A 21,260-nucleotide genomic window follows, 5' to 3' on the forward strand; every position below is an offset into this window, starting at 1 on the left:
TATGCATTAAAGCGAAACGCTTTAAATTAATTGAGGTGAATACAATGACAGCTGGCAGCTGTGTCTTAATGACCCTTGGATAGACATGTGGACAAAAGGAAGTGTAAAAGCCTAGCTGTTGTTTGTTGTTTTATTCTGCCTTTGACTTTTTTATGTCATGTTTTCTTTTAAAGTGATCTGCTCTGATCTGCAGTAACATGGGTGCAGAACTAACTCTACTTGGACTAGAGACACTCTTGTCCGTATGTTTTTCTGGCTGGGCAGTTAGACTATAAACTGTACTGAAAGCATCAGGCAGAAAGTTATACTGAAAACATCACACATAAATAGTTTAATATTAAACCAGCTTTGTATTATTTTTATTCCCATTCATTTTTAAAGCCTTTAAAAAAAAAAAAAATCTCACTAATTGCCTTGCAGGGTAAGTTGTTTTTGAAGGCTCAAAACTAGCATTTTCATAGGCAGGTTTTTCATTTTTGTTTGGTTTTTTTTTTTAAACTGTCAAAGGGCGTAAACATACAGTTTTCTATAGCCATCTGACAGCATGTATGCAAGGAAATAAAGATGTCCTTCTCCTGTATTTTCCCTTAAATGGCTTCAACCTAGAGAATATATTATGGTGACTGGCTGTGAAAGGCGGCTGTGATCTTATTTTTACTGTTTGTTATAGCGGTTTCAAACTTATCAAAGGAAGAAATAGAGGCTTTTTAGATGGCTGCTTGCCAACATCACTAATCAGAATTTTAATGAGATTTTCCTTTTGAGGCCTAAATTAGGTCTAATTAACAATATATAAAGCAAATGTATAATGCCATAAAAGGGATGCAGCCCACTGCATATAGAATGTGTTTCAATCTCTTCACAAATAGAAATATTGAACAAAATGCACATTCTTATGCTGTTTTAAACATACATAGGTTTGGGGCTTTTTTTACTGTTATGCGTTAATTAACAAATTGCCTTTAGAAAATGTGCTCCTAGACTTTTATAACAACTTCAACATCTCTGAAGGGGAATAACACAGGTGCTTATGGCAGAACCCCCCCATCCCATTTCGGGTCACTTTGGCACAGGCTCCTGAAAGCCCCAGTCGGACACACGCCGCCGTGGCAGTGACAGCGGGAGCCGGGCCCTTTTACTTCCCCAAAGTGCTCCATTTGCCATCATCACTTCTTCAGAGGGGCCATGTGTTCCTATTGTTTGTGGGCTGGATAACTGGCCTGCGGCTCCCTTTGCCCAACCAGCACAAAAGGCATGGTTATATTTAGGCTACACACACTGTTTTTCTCCAAGCATTTAAGACAGAGAATGATTAACAACTACAAGACGTCATCCTCAAAACACAGCGTTGTTTCTTCCCCCAAAGTATATTTTGTGCAAAGAGGGATAAACCAAAAGGACTCTTCTCCTTCCCCATTGCAAGATTCTGTTGTTATTTATGGCATCATAGTTCCGTTTTCTCCATGTCCGGTTTATCTGTTACATATGAAATAGTTCAAAAAAGGAAAGCACCTTCAATCAGAATTGCTCAGATGAAGCTTAATGCAATTAAACACCTCAACATATGGAATAGCAGCTTCTCCCTCAACAAACCTTTTTATTCATGTACTGAGACCATTAACCAGGAAGTCTTTCAAATTTCATGTTGAGTAAGCAAATCTCATTTCTTTATGGTAGTTAAATCAGTATATCTTCTGATTCATTTAACTTATGATGCTAAAGATAAATAGCAGCAGAAACAATGGGGATAAAAAAACCCACAAAAGCACACCAGAACAGCCTGAATACAAACCCCAAACCAAGTCCCCCCCTTGCACAAACCCCAGCTCATCACGTCTAGTAGCATCGGGCTGAAGTGATCACAATACTTGAGTGGGACTTTAGGTGTTGCTCTAGACCGAGTTTATCTAGAGACCTGTAACTAGAGTTTATGCTAATTGGCAGCATCTGTATTTAATTAGATAGTCTATCAACTGCCCATTAGCTTTGAACTGACATCAGTCATATTCTAAGTAAGCTGCAATGGCCATTTCAAATGTGTATTTCTTGAAGTGTGTAAATAAATATTTTCACAGCAATTTTAAGGAAAGAGCCAAACCACAGGGCAGAGGGAGCCAGAATCATTTTGCATCTGTTACAACACTCTGGATAATGGTTTGGTTGATTTATAGTGGAAATATTTGTTTTTCAGCTTGAATTTTGGTAACTCGGAACAGATGTTCACAGCAATGTTAGAATACTGTCTACCCATGCTTCTCTGTTAAATCAAATGCTGTTACACATTTAAACTAATCCAGAAAAAAAAAATATACTGTGAAATTACTAATCTTACAGAAGTACCTAGTAATGAGACTTCAACATCATTATCTTTCCATTTTATCAGAATCTCAAACATACAATAGCAAAAAAACTACCGAAATGGCTAGATTTCATCTGGTTTGTGACCCTGGAGGAGGAGTCTTGTCTTTGTCTATCACTAATTTTTTCAAAGCCATGTGGCGTTGAATCAAATCAGCTTTCTGGCTTTTTTCCACCTTCACTGAGCTAGGGAAATATCAACAAGGGGAACCAAGAAGGCTCTTGTAATGAGAAAGTTATCTGTGTCTTCTAAAAAATCATTAAGAATTCAGTATATTATTTTTTAAAAGTTCTATGTGTGTTACAAAGACCTCTGACTACAGAGCACCATAAATACAGCCCTCTCTTCCCCACTGCTTTACTCATGTCCCTCAACATTTAGCCAGCGAAGGGGCAGGAGCACGTCTCCACACTCATCAGATTAGCTGGGGGAGCAGCATGTTCTGAAATCCATAGACTCTTTGCATTCACGACAGGGACACTGAGCTCCTGAGCTGAGAAGTGAACAGCACTTCTGTCAGTTTGGAGAGACTGCCCTTTTTTCCTTTTTTTTTTTTTTTTTTTAAACCCTTTTTCCTAGGGAGGGAAGTTACAGTCTCCTCTCCAAGTGCAAACATCCAAAGCCATTTGCTGATGTGAATTCCAGATTGCCAGTGGAGCTTTGCCTGATGTCTTTACCTTATGAGGTCTGTTGTTTCTTCTAGGAACTTCCAGACACTCCAGGGCAGCACTCTTGCTTCCTAGGAAAGATCCAAAGGAGCTGGCATGCAGCTATTTAATGGCTATCCCATTTGCAGCTCCCTTTCATTCCAGGTGGCATCAATATATTCTTAATGGCTGAAAGCCCTGACAGCACTGGGAGGAGCCAGTGATTTGTTCCTGTGTGAAGCAAACATTTTGAAGTACCATTACTGCATTAAGCTGTGAAGCTGTGCACAGAGATGTTTCCTCACCGATTTGATGCTCTCACAATCACCCGCTCAGCCCGGGGAGCGCTGCTGGCTCCGTGCTCCTGATGGCCAGGCCATGGTGCCCTCAGCTCAGGAAAGGAGAGGCAGAGGGTGTGGAGTGTGGCTTCCCTTCAGGCCACAGCTATTTTACACCAGTATTTCATCCTGAGAGATGCACTATTAATGCTGGAAGATGCAGAACCTCAGCACGCGCTTGTTGTGCAAATGAAGCACAAATGCAGATTTTACTAGAAGATATTCTTTGCAAGCAAGTTAGTATTTATAGCGGTGACATGAGTCACCTTAGATACCATGGATACAGCATTTCATCTCCATTAAGTACAATCAGTGTTCGTTTCACAATATTTTGCACTTGCACTTGTACAACTGAGTGATGGTTTTGCTCCTCAGGACGCTCCTTCCTCTCTGTCCCGGTGAGAATTGGAGCCAATGGGCATTTGACATGCTCATTTGAAATGCCCATATGGCCAACAGAAACAAACCTACAACTGCTGTAGACTTTTAGATAAGCTTTGTAGAACATTTCTCTGATGCTTTGCTCAGACATCCTGGACCACTGTTTTATCTTGGTCGCTATCTGACTTGTCAACTGTTACCTTATGTGAGTTCTTCCTCCTAGGGAGGGAAGTTACAGTCTCCTCTCCAAGTGCAAACATCCAAAGCCATTTGCTGATGTGAATTCCAGATTGCCAGTGGAGCTTTGCCTGATGTCTTTACCTTATGAGGTCTGTTGTTTCTTCTAGGAACTTCCAGACACTCCAGGGCAGCACTCTTGCTTCCTAGGAAAGATCCAAAGGAGCTGGCATGCAGCTATTTAATGGCTATCCCATTTGCAGCTCCCTTTCATTCCAGGTGGCATCAATATATTCTTAATGGCTGAAAGCCCTGACAGCACTGGGAGGAGCCAGTGATTTGTTCCTGTGTGAAGCAAACATTTTGAAGTACCATTACTGCATTAAGCTGTGAAGCTGTGCACAGAGATGTTTCCTCACCGATTTGATGCTCTCACAATCACCCGCTCAGCCCGGGGAGCGCTGCTGGCTCCGTGCTCCTGATGGCCAGGCCATGGTGCCCTCAGCTCAGGAAAGGAGAGGCAGAGGGTGTGGAGTGTGGCTTCCCTTCAGGCCACAGCTATTTTACACCAGTATTTCATCCTGAGAGATGCACTATTAATGCTGGAAGATGCAGAACCTCAGCACGCGCTTGTTGTGCAAATGAAGCACAAATGCAGATTTTACTAGAAGATATTCTTTGCAAGCAAGTTAGTATTTATAGCGGTGACATGAGTCACCTTAGATACCATGGATACAGCATTTCATCTCCATTAAGTACAATCAGTGTTCGTTTCACAATATTTTGCACTTGCACTTGTACAACTGAGTGATGGTTTTGCTCCTCAGGACGCTCCTTCCTCTCTGTCCCGGTGAGAATTGGAGCCAATGGGCATTTGACATGCTCATTTGAAATGCCCATATGGCCAACAGAAACAAACCTACAACTGCTGTAGACTTTTAGATAAGCTTTGTAGAACATTTCTCTGATGCTTTGCTCAGACATCCTGGACCACTGTTTTATCTTGGTCGCTATCTGACTTGTCAACTGTTACCTTATGTGAGTTCTTCCTTGGCAAAGCTGTCCCCTCTGCAAGCAGGACATATCTCATTATCTGAATTTCCTTGAGCAGTAGGCGTTAGACCCAGGCACCCCTGAGACACCGGGGTGTTGGGCTCTCACAGCTCTGCATCCTCTGCTCCTGATTGTGCATCTGAGAAACGTATCCACTCTCGGTCTGTTTACAGTCCCTTATATTTGAGGTTTAAGCTACAGGGCACCTCAAGACTGAGCCCCAGCTGGTGGGAAGAGCTGTGCAACAACACTGAAAGGTGCAGAGCTGAATCTGATGTTTATCATGCATGTGGTCCAAGAGTTTTCATCACTGGAAATGGTCTTCTGTGTGTTACCAGATGGAAAAGTTCAGAACCCTTTTTTTGGTACTGTGTTTGAAGAACAAAATTTTCTTCTAACTTAAACTTCTACACCTGATCTGCAGCCTTCACTTACCCAGCCAGCTCAGTACGAGGGTTAAAGCAGCAGGCGGGTGAGCAGTGCTCATCTCTCCAGCCTCTGCCACCACTTACTGCGTGACCTTGGTCAAGTCGCTCAGCTTCTATCAGTGTTGTCTCTCTTGTGGTTTGTCTCCATTTCCTATAGGAGCAGGTAGGAGGATCGCAAGAGAGTAACCTCTGTATCCTGGGTGAACTTTTGCAGGAGTTAGCTGGGCAATTTCATATATAAATAAGGTAACAAGGTCTGTTATGGTACTGACAGATTGCAAGTCTCTTGTAGACGACAGCCAGGTACTTGTTTCCAGTAATAAGTCCTGCAGCAGTACATTGTATTTCTCTGAACCTTGAAGTAATATCAGAAATATCCTCTTGTTGCTCTCTCAAGCCCTGTTAATGAGCTGCTCAGAGGCTGAAAGACAGCATCTGCTTAGTAACAGAGTCGGTATTGATCTCAGTTATTGCAGATTTCTGCACTTTGCCAGCACAGACAAACAGCCTAATAGTTGCTCATCATAAGAAATCTGTACTGCTTAGATCCCAGTTAGATTTTAAGGGTTTGGTCCTCCTGGGTCCTGAACGGCTGTTAAAAGCCAGGCCATCCCTGTCAGAGTGGGCAGAGGCACTCAGTGTGCAGCAGGGTCACTCCAGCTCAGGCAGGGGACCTGTGTGAGGTCCTGTCCCACGAGAAACAGCTTGATTTCTCTGGGTTTACTTACAAGTTGCGCTGAGGTCCTCGAGTCAGCCAAAGGCTTTACTATGCTGAGATTAGTAGCTCATGAGTAATCTCTGCTAGAACAATTCACTCTCACTAGGCTGTTGGTATTTCTCAGGTGCTACACCTTACTGCCACTGATTTTTAAAATAAAAAAATATCTGTGGAAACATCTTATTTCTGGCATAAGGGTCAGAAAAGGGTCTGTTGTGGTCCATGCCACTGGCTTTTCTGGAAGGATAACACTGGCTTTATTAAAAATGTTAAGATTTGCTGTCATCTGAAGATGCTTGTAAATTTTAACAGAAAGTAAAATATGCCTGAGTTCATGGGAGAGGAGCTTGTAGCTCTAACACACTTTGCAGTTACAGACACAAAACATTGTGCTTTTGGTTCATTTAGAGAAGATGCATTTCAGCACTCAGAGACACCCTTATGATAAGGCATCACCACAGACAGCACTGATGAGAGTTTGCAAATCAACTGAGAAAAAAAAAATATTGATCTTTCCAATTTTATAATAGATAACAGGAGATGTGATTTCAATATTTATAACAGTTCCCCTCAAAATGAAAAAAACAAAACCAAACAGTGTGATACAGTGTTTTCCCAGGTTGCAGGTGCTCCGTGTGAGTAACTGCTGCTCCTTAGCGAGGGGACACAGCACACCTGAGCACCCTGCCAGCCTGCTCCTGCCCATCCCTGCTCACGCACGAGGCTGTAACGAGGGACGGCAGGAGCTATTCCGAGCTGGGGGCTCCCCAAAGTCACTTTCCTTCCATTCAGGCATGTTTTTTTTTCTGCTCCAATACCTGCCATTCCCTGTTGCAAACAAAGATGTCAGCCGGGTTTCCTGCAGCAGAATTTTGCTCTGCTGGAGCCCTGGCATGAAGGCAATCCACGTTTCCCTGTCCCTTTTACAGCTGTTCATGTGGCTGCCATAAAGAGCAGAAGAAGAGCCTGGCACCAAGCAGATCCATCCCCATATTGCCACTGGGTTTTTCAAGAGAGGTAAAATTTCACTCTAGCTGGGGGACCTACCCAGAGCAGATGATGTTTAGTGACTTCTCCTCGCGCCTCAGTGCTGGGGCAGTAAGGGTAATGTTTGTTTGCCTTGGGAACTCCAGCAGAACTCCGGCGTTCCCATGAGTGTCAGCCTTGTTGTGAGAGCCGGCGAGGCTTCCCTGGAAATGTGGTACCATTTCAAGTGCTGACTCCAGGGAGAAGTCTGCCAGCAGCCTTTTCATCTTCTCTGCACCCCGGCTCATGAATAAACATAGGGAAAGAGGGAGCTAGATGAAAAGCAGCTAGGGCCCGTGTTGCAGTAGAGCTGTGGATCTTCCCGGGCATTAGCTATAATTGGCTCCTCTCTTTCTGGGCTATCCAGTATTTTAGCAGGTGTTTGAGTGTCTCCCCGAAGGGAGGCAGAGCAGCCCATTGCACCAGCGTGTTAAAGCCGCTCCAACTGATTTTAGGTCACATTAACAGCAAATCAGAGGGAACAGGTAGTCTCGGAGGGAGAGAGCTCTGCTCCCTCTCCTGCCTCGACTCCAGACATCAGCCCGCTTCTGATCTGGCTTCAAGAGAGGCTCGAATCTATTCGAATCCCACTGTTATCCATAATTCTAACATGTACCCCACCTCCCAAAATTGTGTGAACTAGCATAGGGCTATCAGGGCTGAGGCTCTTATCCAGAATCTGCATGTAGATGTGCAATAGCCTTAAAAATCTTGACAGGTTAATGTTCAAGAAAAATCTCTTGTTAGGCAGTAGTCACTACTAGCAATTACCATGCTTTTATCTGTAGCTGTCAATGCACTGTAAAAAGCCGCTGTTATTCCCATTTTATAGAAGAAACAGATGTTCTAGGGATGTCTGAATAGATTTAATGCAGAAATTGCATGCCTAAAAGGTGTTCTAGAAAATCCCATCATTATCACATGACTGATTTTATTCAGTGCACCCAGGAATTCAGCAGATCTGCTAGTTGTGCTTTGCTTCTCTTATTTGTTTTAATGGAGTTTGCTTTTGGTCTGAAGTTTTCATTTTACTCCCCTTCTGGGGCAGAGGAGAAGCTGCAATGAGACGATCTATCATCATTTTCTTTTTTGAGGCAAACTTTCAGGTAGGGATTTGTTTGAAACTTCTTGGGGCTTAATTTGGTTTTGTGATCAAGAGACAGAGAAGTCGCATTTGTGAAATCCAATTAGGCCCCAGCCCTGGCAGGGACACATGACATAAGGCACGTACGTCCATCTGACTCCCTGTCCTTCCCTGCTCTCAAACCTTCAGCCTCCACGGCAGAGCCCTGCTTCTTATCTCAGGTATTTGGGATTACTGCAAACTCAATTTACCTGCTTGGGAGTTGTCAGAGCTGCAGCCTTTCCCTTGGAGACATGGGAGATGGCAGGGAAAAGCAGCTCAGCTTCACTCTGGGGGAGTCATCAGGGCTGGGCAGGACAAGGGGGAAGCTACAGATGGGTGTTGTGTTGGCATCAGTGCCGTGAACAACTACGAAATGCAGTTAGTGCTCAAAGTGATAGGAGGCTGTGTTGTGGCTTTGGTCTTAACAAGGGATTACAGACACTTCTGTGGATGTTTCTTTCATTTAAGCTTCCTGCCCAGAGCTAGAATGCTCAGTACCTTCCCAGAGCAAACGGGGGATTTTTTTTTATTGAGGACTTTTCACTACAATAGCTAAAAGTTGTCAGAGGAAGGCAGGGCTTACCTGGTGATGAACCCTTCTCAGGAACCAGCTCTCAAAGACATGATGCACCTGACTGGGCCACTGTCTTCTCTCCCAGCTGCACGGTGTCCCTTGGCTTCCCTTTCCCACCTGGCCACAGCAAATAAAGAAATGAGATACCCCCTCCTTAATTGGAAGCAGCAGTTTCTCCCAGCCACATCAGAAGTGAGACTGCTAATTGCCCTGCTGTGCTGCTCACCTCTCTCAGCATCAGTTGTCCCTTGCCTGGAGGAGTCCTCTTGTAGCACTCACATTCTTCTAAGGGGGAATCTGTATCTTTATAAACGTCGTGAAGTTACTAAGGCCTTTTCCTTCACTTTCCTGAAACTGTGCTCACTTGTAAGTAGGTTAATGTGTGTATATGTAACAGTCAGGACAAGCAACGATAACAAACCTGGACTGAAACACTTCGGAGTTTTGTACCAACCAACCTCTGAGCACAGCAGTAAACCCGACTTTTCCATCATCTTTAGCCAGCCGCAGGACGTTCCTGTTAGTGTGCATTTACTATTGATTTGATATTTGGGTTTTATATCATTCACTGTGGGACTCTAAATGGTTACTGAGGTTACCAGAGCCTATATTGCCATACTACTTCAGCATCTAAAGTCAGAATGCGTTAAGCACATACATAGAGAGTTTAGGCTCAGGTGACCTGACAACATTCCCAAAGACGAGCAGATGGAGAAATGAGTAAGATGAGATTAATTGCATTTGCACATTTTCCCTTAATAACAAAATGATTCCTTTTGGTTGTGTCTTTTAAATAGCCAAATAACAAGGCAGTCATACTTCAACACTGTTGGTGTCCTATTTCCTGTTCCTCTGTATCTTTATTATTTACAACACTTTTGTATTTAATTTGAAGGAATAATTTGATCTGAGAGTGACAGGCAGCTTTCTTAATGGGCTTCTCTGCTCCTGCTCATGCCATGACATCAATTATGTACAGTTGTCTTTGACTTGGAACGTGTACCCCCATGGTGACTAATTACAGTACCTAACGTTAGGGTCCCCAGTGGCACAGACTAGAGATTAAAAAATGCAGTTCAGCCTGCTGCTTGGGGACTGAAAGCTCCACCATCCCCAGAGAGCTCAGTGCTCCTGGTTTTCTCAGGCCATTGGGGTTGGAAAGGAACAGTAATGTCTTACCAGGATTTGGAGTAAAAATTAAAACACTAGAAGGAACCCCAATGCTTTGCCTTTCCCAAGGTCCTCTTTCCCATATCAGTGCTAATATTGTTGTATTTTTGTTTTAGGCCACAAACATAAATTTATTTCTTTTTCCATTTTAATTGTATATTTTAATGAGTTCTCCTCACATACAAGAGCAAGGATTGTTCTTGATTATAATAATAATTGGGGCATGGCAACATCAGCCAATGTCTGGGGAAAAAAAAATAATTCTAGAATAAGCAACAAATAATCAAGCCACCAAAACCATGAACAGAGTCTGGCTGGTGCTACCTGTGAGATGGCTGGTATTTTTAGTATCACATGAAAACAATCCCCAGGGAAAGGCAAAGCTGGTTACAGAGGGCAAAGGTTAGGCTTTACTCATTAGTGTTTGATTTTTGGTACGCTATCATTGCAAGCAGCAAGGGGAAAGATTTACTAAGGTATTTAGGTACCTAAACATGCCTAGCAGCATTTATAGCAGCATCTAAGTAGGTTAGGTGCCTAATTCCCATTAACTCCATCAACATCTTTAAGCTGCTAAACATCTTTGCAAAGCCGGCCCCAGCGCCTGGGCTGGCAGGTGTCTCCACTCAACTGGTGGGGCTGCACTCGGAGCTCAAGCTGATGCTCCTTGGAGTGGGATGTTGTGGATGATACCTGAGGACCAGGAGCACACAAGTGAACAAAGGCTCCTGGGCTGACATGAAGTTCTGGGCTCTTGAAGTTCTCTACTGCTGACTTAAGCTAGAGCCATACAAACGTCACCCGCAGCAACATTTGCAAAAGGGCCACTGAATTTTGGTGCTTGGTTTGGAATAAGCCTTAAGGTTTCCGACTCAGTGAGTTTCTTGAGCCAAGTCTTAAACATCCCATTATTTCCCAGAAAAGTCAAGATTTCACTAGCCAAGTCATAACAGCATTTGCTGGGCTTCAGGAGAGCCTTTCCCCCGAGTCAGTCCTGCACAGCCCGGCCTGTTCCACAGCCACAAACATTTTTCTTGAAGGATTTCCTTGCCTTAACTCAATGCCAACAGACACCCTCCTGTTTGTCAGAAACAGACTTAAAGAAATCAACCAAATCATTTGTTTCAGGTTGTCATGAGAAGCATTTTAAATAGATGGTGAATGGTTCGTGGGATAGATCAACCCGTGTTAAACACTTGGCTTGACCAAACCTGTCTCCCAGCGCTCGGGCTCGTTGGGTTTATCATCTCCCACAGCAAAACACGCGGCAAAACCCGGCTCCCTCCAGCAGCGGCTGCAGCTCCACTGGCTCTGAGGAGCAGATGAGGCCACCCAACAGAGAGTGCCTGGGAAGCACATATATTCTGAAGTAAACCAGCAAATTAAAAGGATAAATTACAGGAATTGCCCCTATTTCACTGTATTTCTCATTTTAGTGTAAGCAATTTCTTATTCCTTAATTTACAGTAGAGGCTAAAGGCTCCAATTGATTTCCAGATGGGATACTGTTAGCGTCTGTTCCTTGAACTACAGCCATGGGGGATGTAAGCAAAGTAGGTGAGGCTCGACAGAGACCTCCACAGGAATTGCAGCAAGCTTGATTTGCCTTTGTACCTTCCTTTAAAAACTGGGTTTTGGTAATTCTGAAAAATGCAATGTTAGAGCAGGAGAAGTGGGATTTGCTCTCTCTCTCTCCTTTGCCAACTGCCAGGGTTTTGCCCCTTTACAAGCCTACAACATCTCTAGAAAACAAGGAAGAGCCAATTCAGTAAGGAGCATAGCTCGAGTAGGTGAAGAAGCAATTTGCACTGTTTAATTACATAAGAAGTAAGTGCATTCAATCACTGAAACCTGCCTTCTGAAGTACACAGGAGATTCCCACCACCACCAATGTTTTGGAGTACCAAGAGCCATGGCAGTCTGCATCAATTATGGTCTTAAAGGGGATGGTATTAAACTTGTCTAGAAAGGAGCCTTTCTAGATGAAGTCTGAGTAGGATCATCCTTTGAGAATGACACGAGAATTTAGAGTGAAATCCCCTGTGCAGAGCCTGGCACCGCCGCAAACCCACGTGAGCGCTTACGGCTCCAAATGCCACTGGTGTCACAACAGATTTATTGCTGGAAGGTTGCGTCCGAGACGGTCCTTGCTTTGTATGAGATGTCTCTACAAGCAGCAACTACTGGGTTTCTCCCTCTGATTTATCATAAAAATCTATAGAGGCTTTAGGTATTTACTTACATAATATCTTTTCTATACACTTTCCTGTAGAAAACAGACAAGTGTGGGGGGTTGACGAAAGGATCATCTAATTTATTGAGACACTGAGTAGTGTTACAAGGAAGTTATTTAGCACCTGCAAAGCTGAGTATCCGATACGCCTGTGTAGGTATTTGTGTTGAGCTATTTGCTTTGATGGGAGAACGTGCCATTTTAAATTTACTGGAATATTTGCAGTATTTGAAAGGGCAGTGTGGTGCAAGCGTTCAGGTAAAGATTAACACCAGTGTGTACCAGAACAGTCTTTTTCACAATGTCACCTTTACATGGAAAATAAATAAGAGGTACAGGAATCATTTATGGCTCAATGGCCATTCCCTTATAAAGCTGTAGTTTCATTATTTTAAAGGATATAACGTGCACTTTCATTTATTTTCAACATTTTTTTTTATTCTGGAAAAAAATGAAAAGATGTTTACAGTGTTTTATATTTTGACAACTGCTCTTTACAATTTCTTTTTAAGTTATCCTAGAACCATTTTCTTAATATACACAGTTCAGCTTAATCAAAATAATTTCACAAACTATTTCGCAGAAAGGAAGAGACAAGGGGAGACATGGAGAAATAACCTAGGAAACAAGTATGCCAGTGTACAAAAATAGATTAGAACATTTGGAGAATCTAGGTATGAAAATGTAGTCTCAATAGCAGAGAATCTGAACTGGGGGATTATCTGAAAAGGTAATGCTTACCGGAGAAGAAGCTAGATAGATGCAGAGATCTGTTTCTAACATTTTTAATTTCTAGGCGAATTTATAAGAGAGAGGGTGAAACACTCTCCATGTTTCTGAAATGTTCTCCTCTGTGGGTGGAGACAGCAAGCGGAGCAGGCAGAACGCCAACATTTTGTCTGGATTTCTGGCCCTCTCGTGCACAGCAGGCTGGGCTTCGCACGCCCCGAGCCAGAGCTCACAGCAGCTCCCCTGGGAGGGCACACATCGCTGTCCTCCTCAGCTCATCTAGCAGAAGGACAGCTTTACATTGCTCTCCATAAAGTCCCTGCTCATGCAGCCTGCCTGATCCTTAGTCTCTGCCCCCAAATAGCTTCTCCGCTGGGAAACACCCAGCTGCTGTCACAAAACCACCAGCAGAATAAATCAAGGCTGCGAGGGTCAGTGGAGATTCAAACCTCTCTGGAACACAATTGGAAAACTGGAATCTACATGCAGGCTGGGCATCATGGAAGCATGAACTGAAAGCTCTTGTCATAAAGCATCCACATGACTGCTACGGCTACAGCAAACAACACAAGGAATTTGGAACCTTAAATATCCTCCGTGGGTCACGAGTCTGTGCCATTGTCAGAAAAGGGATTTAAATAAAAATGCTTCTAGTGTGTCCAACCCTGAAACCGAAGCACATGCTCCATCCCTTCAGAATGTCTTCTCTGGGAACACAAAGGAGGCTGTGAAGCACGTAGGAGCCGCTGGAGCAAAATATGGCTAAAGCATTTCTGTGTTATTGCTATGAGAAGTTTTCTTAGAAATGTAAGTTACTGTGGGTCTGCTGAGCAAGCTCTTCTTCCTAATCCACACCACCTGTGTAGATTCATGGATAATTTGGTTCTGACCTAGTTAAAAGTACAAAACAAATTTTCCTATTTGGTTATTCAATATCTCCTGACATCTACTTTCAGCAGAGCCTGCAAAAAACTCTTTCGTGAGCTGCACTTTGTTCCTCCAGGAAGAACATTTGGTGATGGGCTCTGCAGCTCACAGGCCAAATGCAGAGATTGCTGCGCTGCTATTAAAAGAGACTTGACTTGGGTTTTAAAGAAAAAAAGTATGTTATTTTTGATTCAAAAGATCAACAACTACAGTGTGCCTTGGCACAGCTCTGTAATACTAAGGACAGAGAGTGGGGCACAGGCACCAGAACGGCAAATAAGTCTGGTCTCCATATCCATTCCTCAGAGGGCAAAGATTTTTAAACACAGCACCACACCTGCTGAGACAGACCTCCAAAAATGTGATTGCTCAGCCTCACTCCTTTGTCTCGGGCAGCAGAGGTGAGCTGGAGTGCAGAAATGGGCCTGAACCTTTCCAGGGAGGTTCTCAAGTCCTTAAGTGTGTGGCTCAGAAAAATGCAGATTGCAGCCTGAGCCTTCCTCACGCTGTTACATTCCCCTTCTCCTTCTTGGACTGAAGGGTTTTCCTTTGGCATGTTCATCGGTGCTTCTGCAGTTTCAGGTCCTTCTTTCATTCATTAGTCAACACCTACCATATATATGATACACACACACACACATATATAAAGAGCCTCTAGAAAAATGCAGCATAGAACCACATATTTGTCAAAGCTGCCGTCGTACATTGTGCTGTGAATGATGACATTTAAAATGTTCTGAACTATTGAGGTACAGTGAAACCTGTTCATTAGATTGCACCAGCACCCCCTGTCATTTTCTTTATCCTCTTTAAATCATCACCAAAGTGTAAAAAATGATTTTGTTCTACTTAAAGACCAACTTTGAGGAGGTGACTGATTTTTGCTGATCCTGGAGGTGGTTTCACAGGTTTCATTGTACTTGAAACTTCACAGCTTCCACTGAAGTATTTGATGCATGTATGTATCGGTTTAGCAGAGTACAAAAGTAGAATAATTTTCATTCTTGCCTCAAATTGTTGGCAGAGTATGGTGTCCTCTACCAAAACTGTGTCTTTTTACTTGACAACTTATCAAAGATTCATTTTTGGAAAGCCCAACCACCAATCTTAGTAAATATTTGTTTAGAAGTCATCAGGGCTCCAATACTTGTAATAAACTGCTAAATTTCTATTAGCAAAACTTCTTTGCAAAATCCATAAAAATCAAAATTTTCAGTAGTTAAAGAAAAGATATCTACATTACACTCACTAGCATTGGTTAAAAGAAGGGAAGAGCTCACCTTGCAGCTTTCAGTCAACCATTACCTGGAACTTGTCACGTGAAATTACAACCAATGGCCCAATTTTAACTCTCACACTGGTCAAAGCTGTGAAAATTTCACTTCAGGTCAGTGGAGTTTTGCCAGTAGAGAACTCATGAAAAGCCTGGATTGAGCCCTAAGATAAGACTGGTCCCTCCACACCCAACTGGGACAGATCAAGGGCTGAAGGGAGACTTCTTCAATGCCTGCATCTTCTGTAGCATCAATAAACCCAGCTAAAAGACTGGCAGAACTTCCTCTGACTTGAAGGGGAGAAACGTCATCAGGTACTATTATAATAGACTAGAAAGTACACAGATTAAAAAGTGTGCTTCTTCTCACTAATGGAAACTAGACAAACTACTTTCTGCCCACAGGCCTCCTCAGCTCTTGGACCCAGGAAGCTCTCTTATTCCATCGTCATCATCCTCAGAGCTAAGCAAACTCAGGGCGCTTGTTACAGGATGGATCCATGATGTTGTCTGTGTCACATGGCTAAAAAGAAACAAGAAATACTATTAGCAGCCCAGAAGAGGTTTACCATTCTCAAAACAAGAAATACCAGATGGAGTCTGGAGGCTTTAAAACACAGAATTCTCTTTTTCTTGCTAACTATGAGATTTTACAACAAAATATGGAGTCTACTGGGTGCTGGAACCCGGACTGAACGTCTCATTTCCCATTAGATTAGAGGGAATGCTTTTGTAAGAGACTTCTGATTTCAACTGGTGATATTTCCTTTTAATAGAGCTGGAGACAATTAACCCAGCAACAGTGTACAGCCCAGACAAAACTCCAACAAGCTAGCAAGGTATTCACACTGCCATCGTACCAGTTAAAGCCTGAGGCATAGTGGCCGAGAGGAAGTTGATGAATCGTGGAATCCCATCACAGAAATATGCTCAGTTTGTTAGAACATAAATTAATATTCGAGCATCATTAAGCCCATTCCTCTTCTTGCAGAAAAAGGTTGACAAATCCAAAAAAGGATGTTTTTTACATGTCCTCTAGACCAAATTCTGGACATGCTTCCACAGCCCTTCAACATGTCATAAAAGAGAGTCAGTACTACTTTTTAAGGCTTAAACCCTACATTTCACTTGCGCTCTAAGCTGCTTTATAGTTTTTGGTAAGATTCTATATGAATGGAAAGAACCTGATCAAGGCTGGGTAAGGACAGATAAATGGAATAGGTTCAGTGTTTGCGGGTGAGAACACTGTACACCTTATGATTGGTGGCATCTCTGTTAGCCATACTGTGTGTGGGCAAGGCACAGCCTCTTCTCCCTTCTGGAATAATGTGTTCTTGGTAAAGGAAATAGCTTCTTTTCACTTAAAAAAATCTTGCTAATAAATTCACAGTTTTTACAGTGAAGTCAGTGCAAAGATGAATTTTGTAATAGAAGTTCATTACAAGAACTAGCTGAAAAATATTGTACATATAATATATACCATAAAAGACAAACACCTCTTCTAATACATCGTGTACCTAAAGCCACGCCTATACTTTCAGGTGCATTGGTTTAACTGTGAAGTGCCACGATGGAACTACTCTAGATTTACCTTTTCAAGTCAAAACAGATTTTGTCTTTCTGTCTTGAAGAATGCTTTCTTGAACATCTGATTATGGGAACTGATAGATTGAAGTAGGAATATGAGTAAGTGTCCCACTACACTGAGTTATGGGTATGGGGATCGCTACTCCAGTCAACACTATCATGCTATGATCTGACCATGTATTCACATCTTTCATTTGAGCACAGAATAAGTTGGATATGACGAGGACAACAATACTGTTCACCAAGAGGTAAATACAATGCTAATGTAAATCACATCTTGAGCTGCATTAACTAGATTAACCTATCTCTGAACTGGTAATCTGCGTATTTAGCCACTACTTCAGTTGAAACAACACCTGAGTAATGACCATGCAAGAAAAACAAAATGTGCAAAGATAAAGGCCATATCCTCAGTTCTTATCCTTAAAAAAACAACAAACCCAAAAGCTCCAGTTATGCATAAAAACAATATATATGTGCTTTTTTCGTCAGAGCAGCACTGAATGGACTCTGTTCCTTCATGAGTGTATTACAAACATATGCATCACCTTACTGGAGCTGTCGAGATCAGTTTCAGAGAAGTTAAAACAGAAGTATAACTGAACAACATGTAGCTACAGAAAATACCGCGCAACAGGTACGGACTGTTCTCAAGTACAGTAATCATTTCATTCTAAGAAAGTGAATGTACCATTTTTACTAGGAACAAGAGCAACTTTCCAGAAGTTTCCAATGTTTACCTTTAGAAAGTCAGATGATAGACAAAACAAAGAATGTGAGTCCTTATAAAATGTTTTATGAGAGATTTGTGAAAAAAACAAACATTTAAAGAGCAAATCTGTCTAATCAAGAACATTATTCCACAACACAGGGAAATATATATATTCATTTTTATATTATGACTATATTTATATGTGTAAATATAATATGGAAAATGTCTGCTGAATTTTTCTGCAATGTCTTCTATACTGTCAGGAAATGCCATCAATATTTTTTTTTTCAAGTAAAAAAAAATTAGTCATTATGGCTTAAAACTGAAGATATCACTCTAAATTAAAGTCCCAGCATGTGATTTCATTTCTCTGCATAACGACACGGAACTCCTTCCAATGCCAGTGGAATCATGGGAGCTGAAATAACTGGATTCCATCCATTCCAGCTCTGCCAATGCAAGATTTATTGCCTGCAGTACTGTTTTAAGTGTTTGTATTGCCTGCTTTTATCAAGCCATTTCTCAGCAATCCATTATTGAATTTAAATAAGAACAAAATTATTTTTTTTTTTTCCCCATTTGCCTTCCCCAGGTTGCTTGCCTTGACCTGCTGCGTACTTGAACCCTTAGCTGTACTTTCTCATAACCATGCAGAATCTGTCCTGTGAAATGGGAAAAACTGCACAGGAGTAGAAGAGTTATGTGGAAAAGCATTCATGGGTCTTTGATGTAACCAATTAAAAAATTCTTTGTTAAGTGTTTATCCTTCAGAAGATTTTCCTCCTACATACTTTAGGACCAGGAGGCAAACGATAGCACGTCTACCTTTCTGCTAACACCTCTAGGAACTTTTGTTCTCTTATAAATAAATGCAAAAATTCTCCTGACCTTTAATAGCGCAGAACTGTGGCATTCAAACCAGGATTACCATTTTCTATATTCAATGGCATAACATTTGTTTAATCACTAGTAAGAAAGAACAAGTTCTCATCAATTTTCAAAATACACGGGGCCATATTTTGCTCTAATGTCAATCTGCTGAAAATTGAACTCAGCTCTTTTAAACTTGCACGAGGCTTTATCCCATGAACGTTTCTAGTAGAACAGTTTCTTTTAAACCCTTTGCCAAAATCGTTACTAGGAAAAGAACTCTTATAAATGAACATTAAGTCCAGATACCATGTCTCACATTGTAGACAGACACACACAATACGCACAGATTATTTAGGTACAGAATAAATGTATAACCCTCCTGCTATTTATTTTTAGCTCTCCAAAAGTGCTGTGGCTAAAGAGCTTTGACATAATCAGTCCGAAGAGATAATCCCAGATTTACTGGTTTGCAGAACATTCTTGTATTAGAAATACATCCTCTCTGATTTGTGTGTTAGGGCCAGCAATAAAAGTGAGAGGGAATTCAAAGCTACCTCTAGGTTTTGCTTAATTGATGAAACTGTTTTGAATATTAAAGGAGTATTTGGAAAGCCAGAATTACAAACTCTAAAAGTAAAATGTTTTCCATTTGCAAATGTTCCTGTTCAAAAGATTCTTTTCACATTTTCAGAGCCATCAACAATATTTAAAGATTTTTAGGTTTTCAAACAAGTTATTGCTATCAGAGGGAAGCCAAATTTATTGTTAGAAAACAGAAACACTTGATCTGGAAATAGGTCAGTAGCTTATTCCATCTTTTTAACTTTTTATTCTGTCTTTTTAATTTTAGAGCTTGGAAAAAAAAACATGAGAACACAGGGATTTTTTTTTGGCAAAGAAATGGTAGCGAATTATTCAAAATACCATTGTAATTACCCTCCTAATGGCTCTTGCTTATTTGCATGGAAAATGATTTATTTTAAAATAAGAACTTAATCTTTTAAGAAGAGAATAATCCAAATAGAAAGAATTTTTGCATCTTTTTTAGATTTTGAGCATTATCTAGACATGCTTTTCACCTAAACTGTATTCTCCAACAAGGGCCAACCTCTGGAACCCAGCAGGGAAGCATGAAGAGCCTTGCAGGCAGCACAACTGCTGTAGGTCCCTGCGCATGATGCTGAGCTACAAAGCAGCCGTGTGGTGTTCTTTGAAGTTGTGGGGTTTTCCCCCCTTTTGACATGGGACCACATCCTGGCAAAATTTTTCCAGGGCTCCTGGGTTATTTAGCTTTAAAAGGAGCGATTTTGTGCAAGAGCCATTTGCTTGAGATCTGTTCGGCAGACAAGCTGCAGCCTTAAACAATTAATCAGCCAAACTCTCATAACGGCCATTATTCATTAGGGACCAAATAGAATTTAGTTGTATCTGAACTTGGAAAGACAAATTCTGGCCTCACATGAACCCTGTGCTGCTCTACCAAACTGAACAGTATTGAAGATGTAAGTGAAAGCAGAACTCTGCTCCTGTGAAATAACACAAAACCCAAGGTAGCTCTTTTCCTCCTTAAATGAACATACTCAATAACCAAGTCCATTTAATCCATAGTAGTACTTCTGCTAAACTTTTAATCTTTCTTATCTTATGCTTTGATTTTCTAAACTTCACCAGCCCTTTAAATGCAGTTGTGCTCAGCTGAAGAGTATTGATGCTTGATGGAGCTTTTACTGACAATCAGAAACGTGCCAAGCCATCGTGGCGATGCCGCGGTGCTGACAACAGCAAGGCTGAGACACCGGACACTGCACACTCTGAAACCTTTAACCTCTAGTACTTTCACTGCTGTTATTGAAATAATCACTAAAAAAAAAAAAAGTAGAAAATCGCACTGCTAGATATAGATGTAGTGGGCTGAAAGGGGACATGATCTTAAGGGTCCCTTCCAACCCAGGCAATTCTATGATTCTATGTTCTATACTACCCAGAAATATATTTCATGTTGTGATTTTTTAGTTTTTGGACTCACGGGCATATCCCAATGGGAATTTCTGAACTTGCTGTGAAAGGAGTACATGCCATCTGCTAGATGAGTAGCTCCGTGGGGGACTCTGCATTCCTTTGTCACACACTAATGTGCAGCCCCCATGCAGTGGTGGTTTGGAGGCTAATGAGGGCCAGAGCAACAGGAAAATACAGAACAATGCCACTGAATAAAGATCCCGAAACATAATCCTTCATCTAGAGGTTATATCATCCTCCTCACTTGCTCTTGCACAGAATCTGTCTGTATAGCATTTTGCTGGACTACACACGGCTTTGCACAATTTGTTTTAATTGCTGCCTTTGTCTTTTGTTGATGGGCCTTTCTGTTTCTGCTTCCCTTGCGCTTGGAATGGCCTTTTGCTTTGCAAGGATACCTTTTTTTCTCTTTAAAATCCACTGTCCTAAATCTTGCACCTTTGAGAAGGTACCCGGCTCTTTCCTCTCCGTTTCACTCAGACTTCTCTAACTTGCCAATGCAAGTCTCTTGGGTCACCATCAACGCTTCTCACACACCTTCTGAAACATTGCATAAGAAAATACACCATCAAAAATAGACCCTGCACAAAAATGGAGTAGTCCTCGTTTGCACCAGGGGTCGGGTGAGACAGAATCCCCCTTCCTCATGCCAGCAGGTGGCAATGGAGCTCCTAAGGCAGCACCAGGGAGCTGCTACTCCTGAGGGCATTTAAGAAGGTTTGAGCATGGGATGATGATAATCACAGACACCTGGTTATAGCCCAGCCCCCTCCCATGGGTGTGGAGTTTAGATAAATACCATACAGCAACATTTGGTACACAGGATGGTTTAAATGCTGGAAGTGGGCTAATTCTGGTGCCCTCAAATCTCTGCCTGATAGTGTTTCTAAATCTCCTTTGAAAATGCCAG

The 21,260-nt window shown here is 41.9% G+C and overlaps 1 protein-coding gene across 6 annotated transcripts in view; it reads right to left on the reverse strand.

Annotated features, from left to right (window-relative positions):
* Positions 1–12,646: 12,646 nt before the first annotated feature.
* STXBP4 (syntaxin binding protein 4) overlaps positions 12,647–21,260 on the reverse strand; it is a 75,189-nt gene continuing 66,575 nt past the window's right edge. For all 6 annotated transcript variants that reach the window (XM_014952134.1, XM_014952163.1, XM_014952126.1 and 3 more), the window contains one exon: positions 12,647–15,682. In XM_014952134.1, the coding sequence (XP_014807620.1) occupies positions 15,571–15,682 (112 nt within the window). In that variant the 3' untranslated portion in view covers positions 12,647–15,570. The remainder of the gene's footprint in view (positions 15,683–21,260) is intronic.

Source organism: Calidris pugnax, unplaced genomic scaffold, assembly GCF_001431845.1.
Source record: "Calidris pugnax isolate Ruff unplaced genomic scaffold, ASM143184v1 scaffold9, whole genome shotgun sequence".
In the NCBI taxonomy this organism is placed as follows: Eukaryota; Metazoa; Chordata; class Aves; order Charadriiformes; family Scolopacidae; genus Calidris; species Calidris pugnax.